Genomic DNA, 20576 nt, shown 5'->3' with positions numbered 1-20576 from the left:
TAAATATTGGCCCCAGGACACCAGGGAGAACTCCCCTGCTCTTCTTCGAAATAGTGTCAGAGGATCCTGTACATCCACCTGCGGGCAGACGTGCCTCGGTTTAACATCTCATCCCAAATACGGCCCCTCCGACAGTGCAGCGCTCCCTCAGTACTGCCCCTCCGACAGTGCGGCACTCCCTCAGTACTGCCCCTCCGATAGTGCAGAGCTCCCTCAGTACTGCCCCTCTGACAGTGCAGCACTCCCTCAGTACTGCCCCTCCGACAGTGCAGCGCTCCCTCAGTACTGCCCTTCTGACAGTGCAGCGCTCCCTCAGTACTGCCCCTCCGATAGTGCAGAGCTCCCTCAGTACTGCCCCTCTGACAGTGCAGCACTCCCTCAGTACTGCCCCTCTGACAGTGCAGCACTCCCTCAGTACTGCCCCTCCGACAGTGCAGAGCTCCCTCAGTACTGCCCCTCTGACAGTGCAGCACTCCCTCAGTACTGCCCCTCTGACAGTGCAGCACTCCCTCAGTACTGCCCCTCCGACAATAGGCACCCCCTCAGTACTACCCCTCCAACAGTGCGGCGCTCCCTCAGTACTGCCCCTCCAACAATGCAGCACTCCCTCAGTATCGCCCCTCCGACAGTGCGGCGCTCCCCCAGCATTGCACTGGGAGTGTCGGCCTGGATTTTGTGCTCAAGTCTCTGGTGTGGGACTTTAAGCCACGGCCTTCTGACTGCGAGACGAGAGTGCGGCTCACTGAGCCACTGAAGACGAGAATGACACCCCGGAGTATTTCTATCAGGGCCCGCCCCACCTCCGTCTTACCGTTCACTTGACTGAGCTTCCACATCCTTTGTTCCATTGGCTTGCCGCCGACGGAGATAACGCTGGGCCCGTTGCTGCCTGTTCCGCGGCGGTGTGGGGTGCTGATGGCGATCGACTGATCCTCTCTCCGTGGCGTGCACAGGAAATCTCCGGAATATTCCAGCAGTGGGCCAGGCGCCTCTTCCCAGAAGTCTTCAATATGAATCACCAAGTGTGCAGTGACGAATAAGGAAGGGTCGACTGGAAATGTTAATAACAAATGGAGTTACCACCGCTCACTGCATCATGAACATATCTGTGTTAAACTCTATCCTCAGCATTGCTAGGTTCAGTTTGTGAGCTTGGAAGCTTAAAGGGGAAGGAAATCCTAACTCGTACCGTGTCCCGCTCACCCATCACCCCCTGTGCTCACTGCCCCGTGTCCTAACTCGCACCGAGTCCCGCTCACCCATCACCCCCTGTGCCCCGTGTCCTAACTCACACCCAGTCCCGCTCACCCATCACCCCCTGTGCTCGCTGCCCCGTGTCCTAACTCACACCAAGTCCCACTCACCCATCACCCGCCGTGCTCACTGCCCCGTGTCCTAACTCGCACCGAGTCCCGCTCACCCATCACCCTCTGTGCTCACTGCCCCGTGTCCTAACTCGCACCGAGTCCCGCTCACCCACCACCCTCTGTGCTCGCTGCCCCGTGTCCTAACTCACACCAAGTCCCACTCACCCATCACTCCCTGTGCTCACTGCCCCGTGTCCTAACTCGCACCGAGTCCCACTCACCCATCACCTCCTGTGCTCACTGACCCCGTGTCCTAACTCGCACCAAGTCCCGCTCACCCATCACCCCCTGTGCTCACTGCCCCCGTGTCCTAACTCACACCCAGTCCCACTCACCCATCACCCCCTGTGCTCACTGCCCCGTGTCCTAACTCGCACCAAGTCCCGCTCACCCATCACCTCCTGTGCTCACTGCCCCGTGTCCTAACTCACACCAAGTCCCACTCACCCATCACCCCCTGTGCTCGCTGCCCCGTGTCCTAACCCACACCAAGTCCCACTCACCCATCACCCCCTGTGCTCGCTGCCCCGTGTCCTAACTCACACCCAGTCCCACTCACCCATCACCCCCTGTGCTCGCTGCCCCGTGTCCTAACTCACACCCAGTCCCGCTCACCCATCACCCCCTGTGCTCGCTGCCCCGTGTCCTAACTCACACCCAGTCCCACTCACCCATCACCCCCTGTGCTCGCTGCCCCGTGTCCTAACTCACACCCAGTCCCGCTCACCCATCACCCCCTGTGCTCGCTGCCCCGTGTCCTAACTCACACCAAGTCCCACTCACCCACCACCCCCTGTGCTCACTGCCCCGTGTCCTAACTCGCACCGAGTCCCGCTCACCCACCACCCTCTGTGCCCGCTGCCCCGTGTCCTAACTCGCACCAAGTCCCTCTCACCCATCACCCGCCGTGCTCACTGCCCCGTGTCCTAACTCGCACCGAGTCCCGCTCACCCATCACCCCCTGTGCTCGCTGACCTATATTGGCTCCCAGTTAAACAACGCCTTGATTTCAAAATTCTCATCCTTGTTTACAAATCCCTCCATGGCCCTCGCCCCTCCCTATCTCTGTAATCTCCTCCAGCCCCACAACCCCCCGAGATGTCTGTGCTCCTCTAATTCTAGTCTCTTCAGCATCTCCCATTTTCATCGCTCCACCATCGGTGGCCGTGCCTTCTGTTGGCCCCAAGCTCTGGAACTCCCTCCCTAAACCTCTACGCCTCTCTACCTCTCTTTCCTCCTTTAAGACGCTCCTTAAAACCTCCCTCTTTGACCGAGCTTTTCGTCACCTAGTATGTGGCTTGCTGTTAAATTTTGTTTGGTAATCGTTCCTGTGAAGCGCTTTGAGAAATGTTATTGTGTGAAAGGCGCTATATAAATGCAAGTTGTTGTTGTTGTAGACACTTCTGTAATATAGGAAAACGATGGGCCAAATGGCCTCACCTGTGCTGTATTTTTCTGTGATTCACTGTAGGGGAGAACTTTCTGCTTTGGAGCTTCTGACTTGGAACTGGGCATCTAGAAGCAGCAGGAATCCATGTCAGGAGACTGCGTAACCCACAGCCCCATGACCCCTACACCATGAGAGGCAGTCCTGCCTCACCCAGCATTCTGACAGAGAGGTAACTTTCACCCCGCTGGGACCAGGCTGGGTTGGACCCCGAGAGGTGAGCTGGGCAGTGACCTCGTCCTCTGAGCCACTTGCCCCATCCTTACACGGGATGGCTAAGGGGAGATTCCAACTGCTCCCAATTCCCTGGTCAAACCAAGATGCACGTAAAAGAAAAAAAAACATTTGCATTTATATTGCGCCTTTCACAACCTCAGGATGTCCCAAAGCGCTTTACAGCCAACGAAGTACTTTTTGGAGCGTAGTCGCTGTTGTCATGTAGGGAACACGTGCCAATTGCTTCTCCGCCATACTTTAATGCCTCGGCGGGGATTCCATCTGCTCCTGATGCCTTGTTGTTCTTGAGCTGACGGATGAGTTAACGGCGCTATACAAATGCAAGTTGTCAGTGTTCTCGCTCAGGCCAACATCCCCAGCATCGAAGCACTGACCACACTCGACCAGCTCCGCTGGGCAGGCCACATCATTCACATGCCAGACACAAGACTCCCAAAGCAAGCGCTCTACTCGGAACTCCTACACGGCAAGCGAGCCCCAGGTGGGCAGAGGAAACATTACAAGGACAACCTCAAAGCCTCCCTGATAAAATGCAACATCCCCACCGACATCTTGGAGTCCCTGGTCAAAGATCACCGTCAGTGGAGGAAGTGCATCCGGGAGGGCGCTGAGCACCTCGAGTCTTGTCGCCGAGAGCATGCAGAAACCAAGCGCAGGCAGCGGAAGGAGCGTGCGGCAAACCAGTCCCACCCTCCCCTTCCCTCAACCACTGTCTGTCCCACCTGTGACAGAGACTGTAAATCCCGTATTGGACTGTTCAGTCACCTGAGAACTCACTTTTAGAGTGGAAGCAAGTCTTCCTCGATTCCGAGGGATTGCCTATGATGATGATGGTAAGGAACACGGCAGGTAAATTTTGCACAGCAAGCTCCCACAATCAGCAATGCGATAGTGACCAGATATTCTGTTTTTGTTATGTTGATTTAGGGATAACTATTGGCCCCAGGACACCGGGGAGAACTCCCCTGCCCTTCTTCGAAATAGTGGCCATGGGATCTTTTACATCTACCTGAGAGGGCAGACGGTGCCTCGGTTTAACGTCTCATCCGAAAGACGGCACCTCCGACAGTGCAGCACTCCCTCAGTATTGCCCCTCCGACAGTGCCGTACTGAGGGAGTGTCAGCCTAGATTTTTGTGCTCAAGTCTCTGGAGTGGGACTTGAACCCACAACCTTCTGACTCAGTTGTCCTAAAGCATCAGATCACACTCCCACTCTGACCTCAGCCTCTGACACTGTTCCAATGAAGATCGGTGGAAGCTCGAGGAACAGCACCTCATCTTGCGATCAGGCCCTTTACAGCCTCTGGACTCAACATCCAGTTCAACAATTTCAGACCACATCACTCTCCCATTCTTTCAGACAGCTGTTTTTGGCAATGATTCTGCTGCTGCTGTTTACACTTCCTCGATACCCATCTTTTGTTTCTTTACTGGTCCCATTATGAACTGCTAATGTTGTACCATTATTTAAAAAGGGAGAAAGGGATAGACCGAGTAATTACAGGCCAGTCAGCTTAACCTCGGTGGTGGGAAAATTATTGGAAAAAATCCTGAGGGACAGGATAAATCTTCATTTAGAAAAACACGGTTTAATCAAGGACAGTCAGCATGGATTTGTTAAGGGAAGGTCGTGTCTGACTAACTTGATTGAATTTTTCGAGGAGGTAACCAGGAGGGTCGATGAGGGCAGTGTGTACGATGTAGTGTATAAGGACTTTAGCAAAGTTTTTGATAAGGTCCCACATGGCAGACTACTCACGAAAGTAAAAGCCCCTGGGATCCAGGGCAAAGTGACAAGTTGGCTCCAGAATTGGCTCAAAGGCAGAAAGCAAAGGGTTATAGTTGATGGGTGATTTTGTGACTGGAAGGCTGTATCCAGTGGGGTTTCGCAGGGCTCATTGCTGGGTCCCTTGCTTTTTGTGGTATATATCAATGAGTTAGACTTGATTAAGAAGTTTGCAGATGATACTAAAATCAGCTGTGTGGTTGATAATGAAGAAGAAAGCTGTAGACTGCAGGAAGATATCAATGGACTGGTCAGGTGGGTAGAACAGTGGCAAATGGAATTCAATCCGGAGATGTGTGAGGTAATGCATTTAGGGAGGTCTAACAAGACAAGGGAATACACATTAAATGGTAGGACACTGAGAAGTGTAGAGGAACAAAGCGACCTTGGAGTGCAGGTCCACAGACCCCTGAAGGTAGCAGGCCGGGTAGATAAGGTGGTTAAGAAGGCATACAGAATACTTGCCTTTATTGGCTGAGGCGTAGAATACAAGAGCAGGGCGTTATGCTTGAACTGTATAAAACACTGGTTAGGCCACAGCTAGAGTACTGCGTGCAGTTCTGGTCACCGCATTACAGGAAAGATATGTTTGCATTAGAGAGAGTCTCGAGGAGACTTAAGAGGATGTTGGCGGGCCTGGAGAATTTTGGCTATGAGGAAAGATTGGAGATACTGGGTCTGTTTTCTTTGGAACAAAGGAGGCTGAGGGGAGACCTTATTGAGGTGTATAAAATTATGAGGGGCCTGGATAGGGTGGATAGGAAGGACCTGTTTCCCTTGGCAGAGGGGTAAACAACCAGGGGGCATAGATTTAAAGTAATTGGGGGGAGGTTTAGGGGGGATATGAGGGAAATGTTTTCACCTAGAGGGTGGTGGGGGTCTGGAACTCACTGCCTGAAAGGGTGGTAGAGGCAGAAACCCTCACCACATTTAAACAGTACCTGGATGTGCACCTGAAGTGCCGTAACCTACAGGGCTACGGACTGAGAGCTGGAAAGTGGGATTAGGCTGGGTAGCTCTTTATCGGCCGGCGCGAACATGATGGGCCGAATGGCCTCCTTCCGTGCTGTAAATTTCTATGATTCCATGAACCCACTTTTGTTTTGCCCTTTTATCATTTAATCTCTCCTGTCTTCCACCCTACCTTCCCTTTTGTTCTTCCCTCCCCACCCCCCTTTCCCTGCCCCTGCCGTTGCTTAAAACGTGTTACACCTCAAACCTCTTCCAGTTCTGTTGAAATGTTAACTCTTTCTAAAACACTGGTGAGGCCCCAGTTGGTATATTGTGGCCAATTTTGGGCAGTGCTCCTCCAGGAAGGATTCATGTCCTTAGAGAGAATGCAGAGGAGAGGCTGGAGAAGCTGGGGCTGTTCTCCTTGGAGCAGAGAAGGTTAAGAGGAGATTTAATAGAGATGTTCAAAATTATGACGGGTTTGATAGAATAAATAAGGAGAAACCGTTTCCAGTGGCAGTAGGGTCGGTAACCAGAGGACACACATTTAAGGCGAATGGCAAAAGAACCAGAGGAGACATGGAAAAAATTACTCAGTGAGTTGTTGTGATCGGGAACACGCTGCCTGAAAGGGCGGTGGGAGCAGATTCAATAGTAACTTTCAGAAGGGAATTGGATAAATACTTGAAGGGGGTAAATTTGAAGGGCTGTGGGGAAAGAGCGGGGAGTGGGACTGATTGGATCGCTCTGTCACAGAGCTGGCACAGGCACTATGGGCCGATAAGCCTCCTCCTGTGCTGTATGATTCCTTGACCAGGCCAACATCCCCAGCATCGAAGCACTGACCACTCTCGATCAGCTCCGCTGGGCAGGCCACATTGTCCGCATGACTGACACGAGACTCCCAAAGCAAGCGCTCTACTCGGAACTCCTTCATATCAAGCGAGCCCCAGGTGGGCAGAGGAAACGTTACAGGGACACCCTCAAAGCCTCCCTGATAAACTGCAACATCCCCACCGACACCTGGGAGTCCCTGGCCAAAGACCGCCCTAAGTGGAGGAAGAGAATCCGGGAGGGCACTGAGCACCTCGAGTCTCGTCGCCGAGAGCATGCAGAAACCAAGCGCAGGCAGCGGAAGGAGCGTGCGGCAAACCAGTCCCACCCTCCCCTTCCCTCAACCACTGTCTGTCCCACCTGTGACAGAGACTGTAATTCCCGTATTGGGCTGTTCAGTCACCTGAGAACTCACTTTTAGAGTGGAAGCAAGTCTTCCTCGATTCCGAGGGACTGCCTGTGATAGATGGAGATTCTCGGATTGTATAATTCTAACTCTGTCTCTCTCTGCACGGATGCTGCCTGACTCATTGAGTGTTTCCCAGCATTTTTTTATTTTCTTATTTCAGATTTCCGCGGTATTTTGCAATCTCCGCGAGAAATCACTACGGTCTGACTAAAATAAAATGCAAGTGTGTAATCTGGGACACACAGACACGTTGGCCCTGGTTGCTGTGTGAGGAGGTCCGCTCTCACTCACCCTGTGAGCACGGCTGTGACAGGAATGTCTGCAGCACCCTGCCTGAGATGATAACTACATACATCCAGCGTTGTCAAGTTGAGTGGAACCAAGATAAATATTAGACTCTGATCTCTTTAAAAAAAACGTTCCTGGACCGTCACATCACAGAACAACACAGCAGTTTCCATGGCGACGCAAGGCAGTCTACCTTATCACCATTCACGTAACTGAAATGGTCACACACTCAGACAAGTGATTGTCGATTGCTAAGTGCGCTGTTTCTGCTCATCAAGTCGAAGGATGTTGGTGATGAAAAGGGGCACAGCCTGAAATACAAACACTAAATGCTGGAATGACACAACCTCTCAACAGGGGCAATGAGTTCGCGATTTGGGTCTTGAACTTCTCACCCAAAGGTCCCCCTCCCAAATCGTTAATCTGTCTTTACTCTGCTCAGAGCTTGACGGGCCTGTTCAGTAGTTCCAGCACTTGCTGTTTGGATTTCAGGTTCTCTTCATGTTGTGGAATATTTTCCCATCCTGGGTAGCTTCCGTTCCCTTAGTACTGCCACTCCGACAGTGCGGCACTCCCTCAGTACTGCCCCTCCGATAGTGCAGCACTCGCTCAGTACTGCCCCTCCGACAGTGCAGCACTCGCTCAGTACTGCCCCTCCGACAGTGCAGCACTCCCTCAGTACTGCCCCTCCGAGAGTGAGGTGCTCCCTCAGGATTCCCCTCCGACAGTGCGGCGCTCCCTCAGTACTGCCCCTCCGACAGTACAGCACTCCCTCAGTACTGCCCCTCCGACACTGCAGAGCTCCCTCAGTACTGCCTCTCCAACAGTGCAGCACTCCCTCAGTACTGCCCCTCTGACAGTGCCATACTCCCTCAGTACTGCCCCTCCGACAGTGCAGCACTCCCTCAGACTGCCCCTCCGACAGTGCAGCACTCCCTCAGTACTGCCCCTTCGACAGTGCGGCGCTCCCTCAGTACTATCCCTCCGACAAAGCAGAGCTCCCTCAGTACTGCCCCTCCGACAGTGCGGCGCTCCCTCAGTACTGCCCCTCCGACAGTGCAGCACTCCCTCAGTACTGACCCTCCGACAGTGCGGCGCTCCCTCAGTACTATCCCTCCGACAAAGCAGAGCTCCCTCAGTACTGCCCCTCCGACAGTGCGGCGCTCCCTCAGTACTGACCCTCCGACAGTGCGGCACTCCCTCAGTACTGACCCTCCGACAGTGCGGCACTCCCTCAATACTGCCCCTCCGACAGTGCGGCACTCCCTCAGTACTGACCCTCCGACAGTGCAGTCTCCCTCAGTACTGCCCCTCCGACAGTGCAGCACTCCCTCAGTACTGCCCCTGCAACAATGCAGCACTCCCTCAGTACTATCCCTCTGACAAAGCAGAGCTCCCTCAGTACTGCCCCTCCGACAGTGCAGCACTCCCTCAGTACTGCCCCTGCAACAATGCAGCACTCCAAGACAGCCCTGGAGTCTCCAGGAATCGAAGATTAATCTCCCAGACACTGCTGCGAATAAAACCTGAGAAAATAATGATTGGGGTGATAATAAAAATTATGTTGTCTTCGAGTTTTGTTGAACATTTCTGTTCGTTCATCATGGGAAACAAAGCTGTTTGACTGAGAGTCAAGAATCGTCCAATGGGGTGATGAAGAGTTTGCTCATTTTCCGATTGGCCGAGGGAAGGCATGTATCGCGAGGATGGACGCGTCGGGCGACCAATGGCGGGAGTGCAGGCGGTTAGAGGCGGGACGTCACGTGATAGGTCGAGGGATATGTCCAACCAGAGCTGGCGACACTAACCCAGGACCTTCTGACTCCGAGGCGGGAAAGCCTGGCACTGCTCTACGGCCGACACCGGAAGACTCTCAGTGTATTGTGTCTGGCGCTGTGGTCCCCAGACTGTGCGAGGAACCTCCGTCAGTGATGGTACGTGGAGCCCCCCACAGCCAGCATCATGTGTACCTTGAGGGAACGGGAGCATTTCGTGGTTATGTCACTCGACCAGTAATCCAGATACCTGGACCACTGATCTGGAGACACGCGTTCAAATCCCAAATACCTAGCCTAATCCCACTTTCCCACTCTCGGTCCGTAGCCCTGTAGATTACGACACTTCAGATACACATCCAGGTACTGTTTAAATGTGGTGAGGGTTTCTGCCTCTACCACCCTTTCAGGCCGTGAGTTCCAGACCCCCACCACCCTCTGGGTGAAAAAGGTTCTCCTGAACTCCCCTCTAAACCTTCTATTAATTACTTTAAATCTATGCCCCCTGGTTGTTGACCCCTCTGCTAAGAAAAATAGGTCCTTCCTATCCACCCTATTCAGGCCCCTCATAATTTTATACATCTCAATTAAATCTCCCCTCAATCTCCTCTGTTCCAAAGAAAACAACCCCAGCCTATCCAATCCTCATTGCTAAAGTTTTCCACTCCAGGCAACATCCTGGTAAATCTCCTCTGTACCCTCTCTCGTGCAATCACATCTTTCCTGTAATGCAGTGACCAGACCTGCACCAGTACTCCAGCTGTGGCCTAACCAGTGTTTTATACAGTTCAAGCATAAAAAGCCAGTGTCAGTAATGGTGACCATGAAACTACCGGATTGTCGTGAAAACCCATCTGGTTCACTAATGTCCTTTAGGGAAGGAAATCTACCGCCCTTACCCGGTCTGGCCGATATGTGACTCCAGACCCACAGCGATGTGGTTGCCTCTTCACTGCCCTGTGAAATGGCCCAGCGAGACACTCAGCTGTACACAACTACTACAAAGAGGTATCACCACACGGACTGCAGCGGTTCAAGACGGCTAACCACCACCTTCTCGAGGGCCGTCAGGGATGGGCAATAAATGCCAGCCTTGCCAGCGACACCCACATCCCGTGAATGAACAAAAAAGAAGTGACACAGTGACACATACTTCCCATACTTTGCGTGTTTGACGAGCAAAGACGTTTGCTCAGAAGTCGACTGAACCTCTTTACGATCATAGAATCGTAGCATCACACATCGCAGGAGGCCATTCGGCCCATCGAGCCTGTGCTGGCTCTGTGAAAGAGCTAGCCGATTAGTCCCACTCCCCCCCGCTCTTTACCCACAGCCCGGCACATTTCTCCTTTTTAAGTATTTATCCCATTCCCTGTTTGAAAGTTACTATTGAATCTGCTCCCACCACTCTTTCAGGCAGCGCGTTCCCGATCACAACAGCAGCGTAAAAACATTCTCCCCATCTCCCCCTCTGGTTCTTTTGCCAATTACCTTCAATCTGTGTCCCTCTGGTTACCCACCCTGCTGCCCCTGGGAAGAGTTTCTCCTTATTTACTCTACAAAACCCTTTGAGCACCTTTATTAAATCTCTGAGAAGAACAACTCCAGCTTCACAAGTTAATTCAGGTCCTTCGCTACAAACTTTTTTTCATAGGATTTACTGCACAGAAACAGGCTATTCGGGGGCCTATAGAACCTCCTCCCACCCCTCTTCATCTCACCCCATCAGCATAACCCTCTATTCCTTTCTCCCTCATGTGTTTATCCAACATCCCCTTAAATACATCGATACTATTCGCCTCAACCATTCCCTGTGACATCGAGTTCCACATTCTCAGCACCCTCTGGGTAAAGAAGTTTCTCCTGAATTCCCCATTGGATTTATTGGTGACTATCTGATATTTAGGGCCCCTAGTTCTGGTCTCCCCTGCAAGTGGAAACATAAGAACATAATAGGAGCAGGAGTCGGCCATTCGGCCCCTCGAGCCTGCTCCGCCATTTAATAAGATCATGGCTGATCTGATCATGGACTCAGCTCCACTTCCCCGCCCACTCCCCATAACCCCTTATTCCCTTATCGTTCAAAAATCTGTCTATCTCCACCTTAAATATATTCAATGACCCAGCCTTCACAGCTCTCTGGGGCAGAGAATTCCACAGATTTACAACCCTCTGAGAGAAGAAATTTCTCCTCATCTCAGTTTTAAATAGGCGGCCCCTTATTCTAAGACTATGTCCCCTAGTTTTAGTTTCTCCCATCAGTGGAAACATCCTCTCTGCATCCACCTTGTCGAGCCCCCTCACTATCTTATATGTTTCAATAAGATCACCCCTCATTCTTCTGAACTCCAATGAGTATGGGCCCAACCTGCTCAACCTATCTTCATAAGTCAAACTCCTCAACCCCGGAATCAACCGAGTAAACCTTCTCTACGTATACCCTATTGAACCCCTTCATAATTTTAAAGACCTCTATCAGGTCACCCCTCAGCCTTCTCTACTCTAGAGAGAAGGTCCCCAGCCTGTTCAGCCTTTCCTGCTGGGTATAAGCTTTCAGTTCTGGAATCATCCTTGCAAATCATTGTTTGCACTTTCCCCGGTGCTCCTGTATCCTTGTTGTAAGATGGAGACCAGAACTGAGCACGGTGCTCCGGGTAACGGCAATAAGCTACGTACCGGGCAGGACTTGGGTCGCCAAAACTGATTGGACGTAGTCCTGGAGCTTTCATCACATGACCTCCCACCTCTGCCTGCCCCTCCCCCACTCTCACCCACCATTGGTCACCCCGCATGTCCATCCTCACAAGCCCCGCCTTCCCACCGCCAACTCGGAAACAGACAGACTCTTCGCCATCCGATTGGATGATTCTTGGCTCTCAGACAAACAGCCCTTCCCCCAACTCCGCCATCTGCCGGTGATTTTTCTCCCGGGTTTTTGCTCCTAGACGTGTCCTGGGGATTAATCGCCAATTCCCGGAGACCCCTTAGCATTCCTGGATGGTTGGAGACCGCTGAACAGGCCTGGCCTAGCAGATCCAGCAGGCAGCAGATGTGACAGCTCCCTCCTGCAAAAGGATGAACTCTCTCCCCGCGACAGGGTTACCAAAGATCGGGGAGAGTATCCCCGTGACATGAATCATGGGCCCATGAGCAGTTGGTCGTTTGGTGAACGCAGTGCCGCTGGAGCTGACAATCACCAATCCTCAGAGGCAAAGGGTTCTCTCGGAGAACTGGCAGCGTCACAAGCTTGGACATCGGCTCAGCACCGGGAACCTAAACCTTCAGCTGTTTGAACCGTTTGGGATGTAAGAAACAGGAGCAGGAGTCGGCCATTCGGCCCCTCGAGCCTGCTCCGCCATTCAATAAGACCACGGCTGATCATCGACCTCAACTCCACTTTCCTGCCCGATCCCCATATCCCTCGATTCCCCCATCGTCTAAAAATCTATCGATCTCAGCCTGGAATATACTCAACGACCCAACATCCACAGCCCTCTGGGGCAGAGAATTCCAAAGATTCACCACCCTCTGAGTGAAGAAATTTCTCCTCATCTCAGTCCTAAATGGCCGACCCCTTATCCTGAGACTGTGACCCCTGGTTCTAGACTCCCCAGCCCGGGGGGAAACATCCTCCCTGCATCTACCCTGTCAATCCCTGTGAGAATGTTATACGTTTCAATGAGATCACCTCTCATTCTTCTAAACTCCAGAGTATAGGCCCAATGTACACAATCTCTCCTCATAAGACAGCCCTCCTAATCCCAGGAATCAGTCTGGTGAACCTTCGTTGCACTCCCTCTAAGGGTGGTATGTCCTTCCCAGCATCGAACGTTGGGGGTGATGTCGTGCAGCGATCAGACAAACTGAGAGGAAGGAGCTTCTATTCACTGCCTCTCGCTTCCCACCAGCGTTCGGCAATAAATGGATTAAACCCGATTTATTACAGCCTGATTTGATTTACATCATTGCTCACCAACCGTGTCTCACTGGCTGACTCACCTCTGCAGTCTCCAAGTAACTGGCTGCTCACTGTTTTTACACTCCCTGATGGTAAAGGCACATCACTGAATTCCTCGTAAGGTGCTTGGCCGTGCACTGCTCCAGCGAAGTCGCACAGCAATGCACAAACCGCACGTGGGCGCTCTTTTGACTGGCCCACGCTGCCCCTTAAAGGGTCGCGCAGAGCAAACAACACAACGACAGGGAACATTGTACACAGCTCCCGGCGGGCGATACGTGCCTCGAGGAAAACCTCGGGAAATCCATCAACGCTCGACTCGAACTGTGCTGGGTTCCTTACCTCCATCTTCCACCACCACCTCCACCACATGGCTGCCTCCTGCTGGGTCTCGGCCCAGGAAAGTCACCTCCCCGGACTCGGCACTGACTGACAGCCACCAGATCGTCTCATTTCCCAGACGGAATCTGCAGAACACAAAAGGTCTCCCATCAGCTGAGAGGCTATTACCCCGGGCGGGGGAGTCTAGAGCCAGGGGTCACAGTCTCAGGATAAGGGGTCGGCCATTTAGGACTGACTTGAGGAGGAATTTCTTCACTCAGAGGGGGGTGAATCTTTGGAATTCTCAGCCCCAGAGGGCTGTGGAGACTCAGTCGTTGAGTATATTACAGACTGAGATCGATAGATGTTTTGGACTCTCGGAGAATCGAGGGATATGGGGATCGAGCGGGAAAGTGGAGTTGAGGTCGAAGATCAGCCATGGTCTCATTGGATGGTGGAGCAGGCTCGAGGGGCCGAATGGCCGACTCCTGCTCCTAATTCTTATGTTTATATACAAAAGCAAAATACTGCGGATGCTGGAAATCTGAAATGGAAACAGAAAAACGCTGGAAATACTCAGCAAGTCAGGCAGCATCTGTGGAGAGACAAACAGAGTTAACATTTCAGTGTCAGTGTTCTCGATAAAGCCAACATCTCCAGCATCGGAACACTGACCACACTCGACCAGCTCCGTTGGGCAGGCCACGTCGTCCGTATGCCCGACATGAAACTCCCAAAGCAAGCGCTCCATTCGGAACTCCTACATGGTTAGCGAGCCCCAAGTGGGCAGAGGAAGCATTTCAAGGACACCCTCAAAGCCTCCTTGATAAAGTGTAACATCCCCACCGACACCTGGGAGTCCCTGGCCAGCGAACGCCCTAGGTGGAGGAAGAGCATTGGAAGGAGCGTGCATTTAACCAGACTCCCACCCACCCTTTCCTTCAACCACTGTCTGTCCCACCTGTGACAGAGACGGTAACTCCAGGACATGGTCGGCGTATTTACTGAGGCGTACGAAAGCATGGTCCTTACGCTAAACATCTGTAAGACAAAGGTCCACCAGCCTGTCCTTGCCGCACAGCAATGTCCCCCAGTCATCAAGATCCACGGTGTGGCCCTTTTCGTGGACCATGTCCCATAGCTCGGGAGCCTATTATCAACAAGAGCAGACATTGATGACGAGATTCAACACCGCCTCCAACGCCTGAAGAAAAGAGTGTTCGAAGACCAGGCCCTCAAATCTACCATCAAGCTCATGGTCTACAGGGCTTTAGTAATACCCGCCCTCCTGTATGGCTCAGAGACATGGACCATGTACAGTAGCTGTCAAGTCGCTGGAGAAATATCACCAACGATGTCTCCGCAAGATCCTACAAATCCCCTGGGAGGACAGACGCACCAACATTAGCGTCCTCGACCAGGCCAACATCGCCAGCATTGAAGCACTGACCACACTCGATCAGCTCCGCTGGGCAGGACCACATTGTCCGCATGCCAGACACGAGACTCCCAAAGCAAGTGCTCTACTCGGAACTCCTTCACGGCAAACGAGCCAAAGGTGGGCAGAGGAAACGTTACAGGGACACTCTCAAAGCCTCCCTGATAAAGTGCAACATCCCCACTGACACCTGGGAATCCCTGGCCAAAGACCGCCCTAAGTGGAGGAAGTGCATCCGGGAGGGCGCTGAGCACCTCGAGTCTCGTCGCCGAGAGCATGCAGAAACCAAGAGCAGGCAGCGGAAGGAGCGTGCGGCAAACCTGACCCACCCTCCCTTACCCTCAACGACTATCTGTCCCACCTGTGACAGGGACTGTGGCTCTCATATTGGACTGTTCAGCCACCTAAGGACTCATTTTAAGAGTGGAAGCAAGTCTTCCTCGATTCCGAGGGACTGCCTCTGATGATGATGGTGAGGGGAATCCAGAACAAGGGGGCGATAATCTTCAAATTAGAGCCAGGCCATTCAGGGGTGATGTCAGGAAGCTCTTCTTCACACAAAGGGCAGTGGGAATCTGGAACTCTCTCCCCCAAAAAACTGCTGGAGCTGGGGGTGAAATGAAAATTTCAGAATCAGGATTGATAGATTGATGCTGGGTAAAGGTATTAAGGATTACAGACCAAGGTGTCATGTATTCAACTATCACTGTAACCCATGTATAAGTTGACCTAAGTTGTACACCTTGAGAACATTGACCACTAGGGGGCGAACTCACCCACCTTCATCACTTGAGGTAATAAAGGTAACTTGTCACAGAGTGACCTTCTCTCAAGTATGGGCCTCGTGTGCATTTATACTGTATAGTAAGGACATATCATTGGCGACAAGAAACTGGGATTTAAACCACGTGAGCATGGCCACTAGCAGCACAGACGAGAGGTACTGTGTTGGTGATGATTGGGACGACTTTATTGAGAGACTACAGCAAAGTTTTGTCACTAAGGAATGGTTGGGACAGGATTCGGCCGACAAACGCAGGGCTCATCTCCTGACGGTTTGTGGATCCAGAACGTACTCCCTGATGAAAGACCTTCTAGCGCCAGAGAAGCCGGCAGACAAGACGTTTGAAGAGCTCAGTCAGTTGATCGGGAACAGCTCAAGCCGGCGAGCAGCATGCACATGGCGAGACACTGGTTTTACATGCACCGGTGGCGAGAAGGGCAAAGCGTTCCTGACTTGGTGGCAGATCTCCAGCGATTGGCGAGCCTATGTAAGTTCCCAGATGCATGCAGAGCGGAGATGCTGCGAGACTATTTTATTGAGGGCATCGGGCACACTGGGGTTTTCAGGAAACTGATTGAGACCAAAGACTTGACCTTGGAGGCGGTGGCTCTGATAGCCCAGACATTTATCTCAGGGGAGGAAGAGACCAGAATGATGTTTGACAAAAATCTTGGCTCAAATGCAGCAAACGACCAGGGAGTCAACATTGTTAACGCGGCACACAGTTCTCTAGGCAGACAAGGGCAATCGGACATGCCCCAGCATGTAGTCGAACCCAAAGGGGGAACTCAACAGAGACAATGGCTAGCTGAACGGCGATTCATACCATCGCAATGGACAATGTGGCCAGTAATGGGGCCATCAACACCTGTTAATGGTGCGCTTAAGGACATTCACAGAGACAGTCAGAGACGATCGACTGGTAATGGACCTTTTGTTTCCAACAATGGAGCCTCCAGCTCATGCTGGAGGTGTGGAGGCAAACACCCAGCCAGAGCTTGCAGGTATCAGCAATATACCTGCAGAAACTGCAACGTCAGCGGTCACTTGGGGCGAATGTGCAGGAAGCCTGCAGCCAGGTTGATGTACGGGGAGGACGGGCCCAATGTAAGCCCTGCGAGGCCAAATGAATACTGGGGGAAATCGCTGGAAACTGAAGTTCAGCGAGTTCATGTGGAGCACATATACAGTTCATACACCAGGACGCCACCGATAATGATGAAAGTGCTCCTCAATGACATCCCAGTATGAATGGAGCTACACACAGGGGCCAGCCAGTCCCTGATGAGTATCAAACAGTTCGAAAGGTTGTGGGTGTCCAAGGTCAGGAGGCCAAAATTATTGCCGATTGACGCACAGCTACGGACATATACAAAGGAGATCATTCTGGTGCTAGGCAGCGCCACGGTAGTCGTGACCCACAAAGATTCGGAGAACAGGTTGCCACTCTGGATTGTTCCAGGGGACGGTCCCGCACTACTGGGGAGGAGTGGGCTTGCTGTCATGAACTGGAAATGGGGCGATGTAAATGCAATTTCCTCTGTGGAGCGAGTATCATGCTCACAGGTCCTAGACAAATTTGACTCATTATTTCAATCCGGCATCGGCACTTTCATGGGAGCCAAGGTAGTGATTCACATAAAGCCGGACGCCAGGCCAATACACCACAAGGCCAGAGCGGTGCCGTACGTGATGTGGGAAAAGATAGAAGGCGAATTGGACCGCCTGCTGAGGGAAGGCATCATCTCGCCAGCCGCATTCAGTGACTGGGCGAGCCCGATCGTGCCGGTGCTCAAGGCGGATGGGTCGGTCAGGATATGTGGTGATTACAAGCCACCATCAATCGGGTGTCACTCCAAGACCAGTACCCGCTTCCGAGAGCGGAGGACCTCTTTGCGACGCTATCCGGTGGCAAACTTTTTTCAAAATTGGACCTGATCTCAGCTTACATGACCCAGGAGCTGGCGAGTGAGTTGAAGAAGCTGACTACCATCACGACACACAAGGGGTTGTTTGAGTAGAACAGATGTCCGTTCGGGATTCGTTCGGCCGCCGCGATCTTTCAGCGAAATATGGAAAGCCTCCTCAAGTCAATTCCAAGGACGGTGGTTTTTCAGGACGACATCCTCATCACGGGTTACGATACTGAAGAACACCTCCACAACCTGGAGGAGGTGCTACGCAGACTGGACCGGGTAGGGCTGCGACTGAAAAAGACGAAGTGTGTCTTCTTAGCTCCAGAGGTAGAATTCCTGGGGAGGAGGGTAGCAGTAGACGGGATCAGACCTACTGCGTCCAAAACGGAAGCGATCCAGAGAGCACCCAGACCCCGTAACTCGACGGAGATGCGTTCGTTCCTGGGGCTCCTGAACTATTTTGGTCATTTTCTTCCCAAATTGAGCACGCTGCTAGAGCCGCTACACGTGCTCCTACACAAAGGTCGCGATTGGGTCTGGGGGGACAGGCAGGAAAGGGCTTTTGATAGAGAACATAATTTGCGGATGACACTAAGTTGGGTGGCAGTGTGAGCTGCGAGGAGGATGCTATGAGGCTGCAGAGCGACTTGGATAGGTTAGCTGGTGGGCAAATGCATGGCAGATGAAGTATAATGTGGATAAATGTGAGGTTATCCACTTTGGTGGTAAAAACAGAGAGACAGACTATTATCTGAATGGTGACAGATTAGGAAAAGGGGAGGTGCAACGAGACCTGGGTGTCATGGTACATCAGTCATTGAAGGTTGGCATGCAGGTACAGCAGGCGGTTAAGAAAGCAAATGGCATGTTGGCCTTCATAGTGAGGGGATTTGAGTACAGGGGCGGGGAGGTGTTGCTACAGTTGTACAGGGCCTTCGTGGGCCACACCTGGAGTATTGTGTTCAGTTTTGGTCTCCTAACATGAGGAAGGACATTCTTGCTATTGAGGGAGTGCAGCGAAGATTCACCAGATTGATTCCCGGGATGGTGGGACTGACCTATCAAGAAAGACTGGATCAACTGGGCTTGTATTCACTGGAGTTCAGAAGAATGAGAGGGGATCTCATAGAAACGTTTAAAATTCTGACGGGTTTAGACAGGTTAGATGCAGGAAGAATGTTCCCAATTTTGGGGAAGTCCAGAACCAGGGGTCACAGTCTAAGGATAAGGGGTAAGCCATTTAGGACCCAGAGAGTGGTGAACCTGTGGAATTCTCTACCACAGAAAGTAGTTGAGGCCAATTCACTAAATATATTCAAAAGGGAGTTAGATGAAGTCCTTACTACTCGGGGGATCAAGGGGTATGGCGAGAAAGCAGGAAGGGGGAACTGAAGTTTCATGTTCAGCCATGAACTCATTGAATGGCGGTGCAGGCTAGAGGGGCTGAATGGCCTGCTCCTGCACCTATTTTCTATGTTTCTATGTTATGCTCCAACAAATTGTTAACATTATATGGCCCGTGTAAGAAACTTGTTTTAACGTGCGATGCGTTGTCCTATGGGGTCGGGTGTGTGTTGCAGCATGTGAATGCCAAGGGTCAGTTACAGCCGGTAGCTTATGCCTCCAGAAGTCTGCCCCAGGCAGAAAGGGGCTACGGGATTGTAGAAAAGGAAGCGCTAGCATGTGTATATGTAGTTTGGCAGGAAATTTGAGCTGGAGACAGATCACAAACCCTTAACGACCCTTTTGGCCGACAACAAGGCCATAAATGCGAATGCATCGGCCCGCACACAGAGGTGGGCACTCACGTTAGCCGCCTATAACTACACAATTCGGCACAGACCGGGCACCGAAAACTGCGCCGATGCACTCAGCAGGCTCCCACTAGCCACCACTGAGGGGGCAACTGAGCATGATGCTGAGATGGTCATGGCTGTTGAAGTTTTTGAAAGCGAAGGCTCACCTGTGACAGCCCGTCAGATTAAAGTCTGGACAAATAAAGACCTGCTATTGTCTTTAGTTCAGAAATGTGTCCTGAATGGGGACTGGGCAGTCACGTACAGGGCATTTAAACTATTTCATAGGCGCAAGGATGAACTCTCGATTCAGGCCGATTGCCTACTGTGGGGAAATTGAGTAGTCATGCCCCAGATGGGCAGAGAGGTGTTTATCAGAGAACTCCACAATGAGCACCCGGGCATTGTCATGATGAAGGCAATTGCCATGTCACATGTTTGGTGGCCAGGGATAGACGCAGACCTGGAACTTTGTGTTTGCAGGTGCAACACGTGTGCTCAGCTGGGTAACGCACCCAGGGAAGGCCCCTTTAGCCCCTGGTCCTGGCCTGCAAAGCCATGGTCACGCATCCATGTGGACTACGCAGGTCCTTTCATGGGAAAATTGTTTTTGGTTGTAGTAGACATCTACTCCAAATGGATTGAGTGTGACATTTTAAATTCAGGCACATCCTCTGCCACGGTAGAAAGTCTACGGGCAATGTTCGCCGCCCACGGCCTACCGGATGTCTTGGTCAGCGACAATGGCCCGTGCTTCACAAGCACTGAATTCCAGGACTTCATGGCAGGCAATGGAATTAACCATGTCAGAACGGCACCATTCAAGCTGGCCTCAAACGGCCAGGCAGAACGAGCAGTGGAGATAATCAAACAGGGGATGCTCAGAATCCAAGGGGGTTCCCTACAAAGCCGCTTATCACGCCTCCTGTTGGCCAATAGATTCCGACCACACTCGCTCACAGGGGTTCCACCCGCAGAGCTGCTAATGAAAAGGACGCTCAAAACCCGGCTATCCCTTATACACCCCACTATGAAAGAAATTGTTGAGAGCTGGCGTCAGTCACAATGTGACTACCATGACAAGAATGCGAGGGCGCGATGTATTGATGTCAATGACCCTGTTTTTGTCCTTAATTACGCTGCAGGGCCCAAATGGCTTGCAGGCACTGTGATTGCCAAAGAGGGGAATAGGGTTTTGGTAATTAAACTTACCAATGGACAAATCTGCCGCAAACACGTGGATCAAACTAAAAGGAGGTTCAGCAACC

The 20576-nt window shown here is 52.1% G+C and overlaps 1 protein-coding gene across 1 annotated transcript in view; it reads right to left on the bottom strand.

Annotated features, from left to right (window-relative positions):
* The window catches only part of cdh16 (cadherin 16, KSP-cadherin), a 110443-nt gene that overhangs the window by 8470 nt on the left and 81397 nt on the right, over window positions 1–20576 (bottom strand). Inside the window, exons 13-14 of the mRNA XM_070896871.1 lie at window positions 13396–13520; window positions 812–1051 (exon numbers count right to left, since the gene is read on the bottom strand). Of these exons, the coding sequence (XP_070752972.1) occupies window positions 812–1051; window positions 13396–13520 (365 nt within the window). The remainder of the gene's footprint in view (window positions 1–811; window positions 1052–13395; window positions 13521–20576) is intronic.

This window comes from Pristiophorus japonicus, chromosome 13, assembly GCF_044704955.1.
Source record: "Pristiophorus japonicus isolate sPriJap1 chromosome 13, sPriJap1.hap1, whole genome shotgun sequence".
NCBI lineage: Eukaryota > Metazoa > Chordata > Chondrichthyes > Pristiophoridae > Pristiophorus > Pristiophorus japonicus.
The sequence above is the reverse complement of the archived record's forward strand: the minus strand, read 5'-3'. Positions and strand labels throughout refer to the sequence as shown.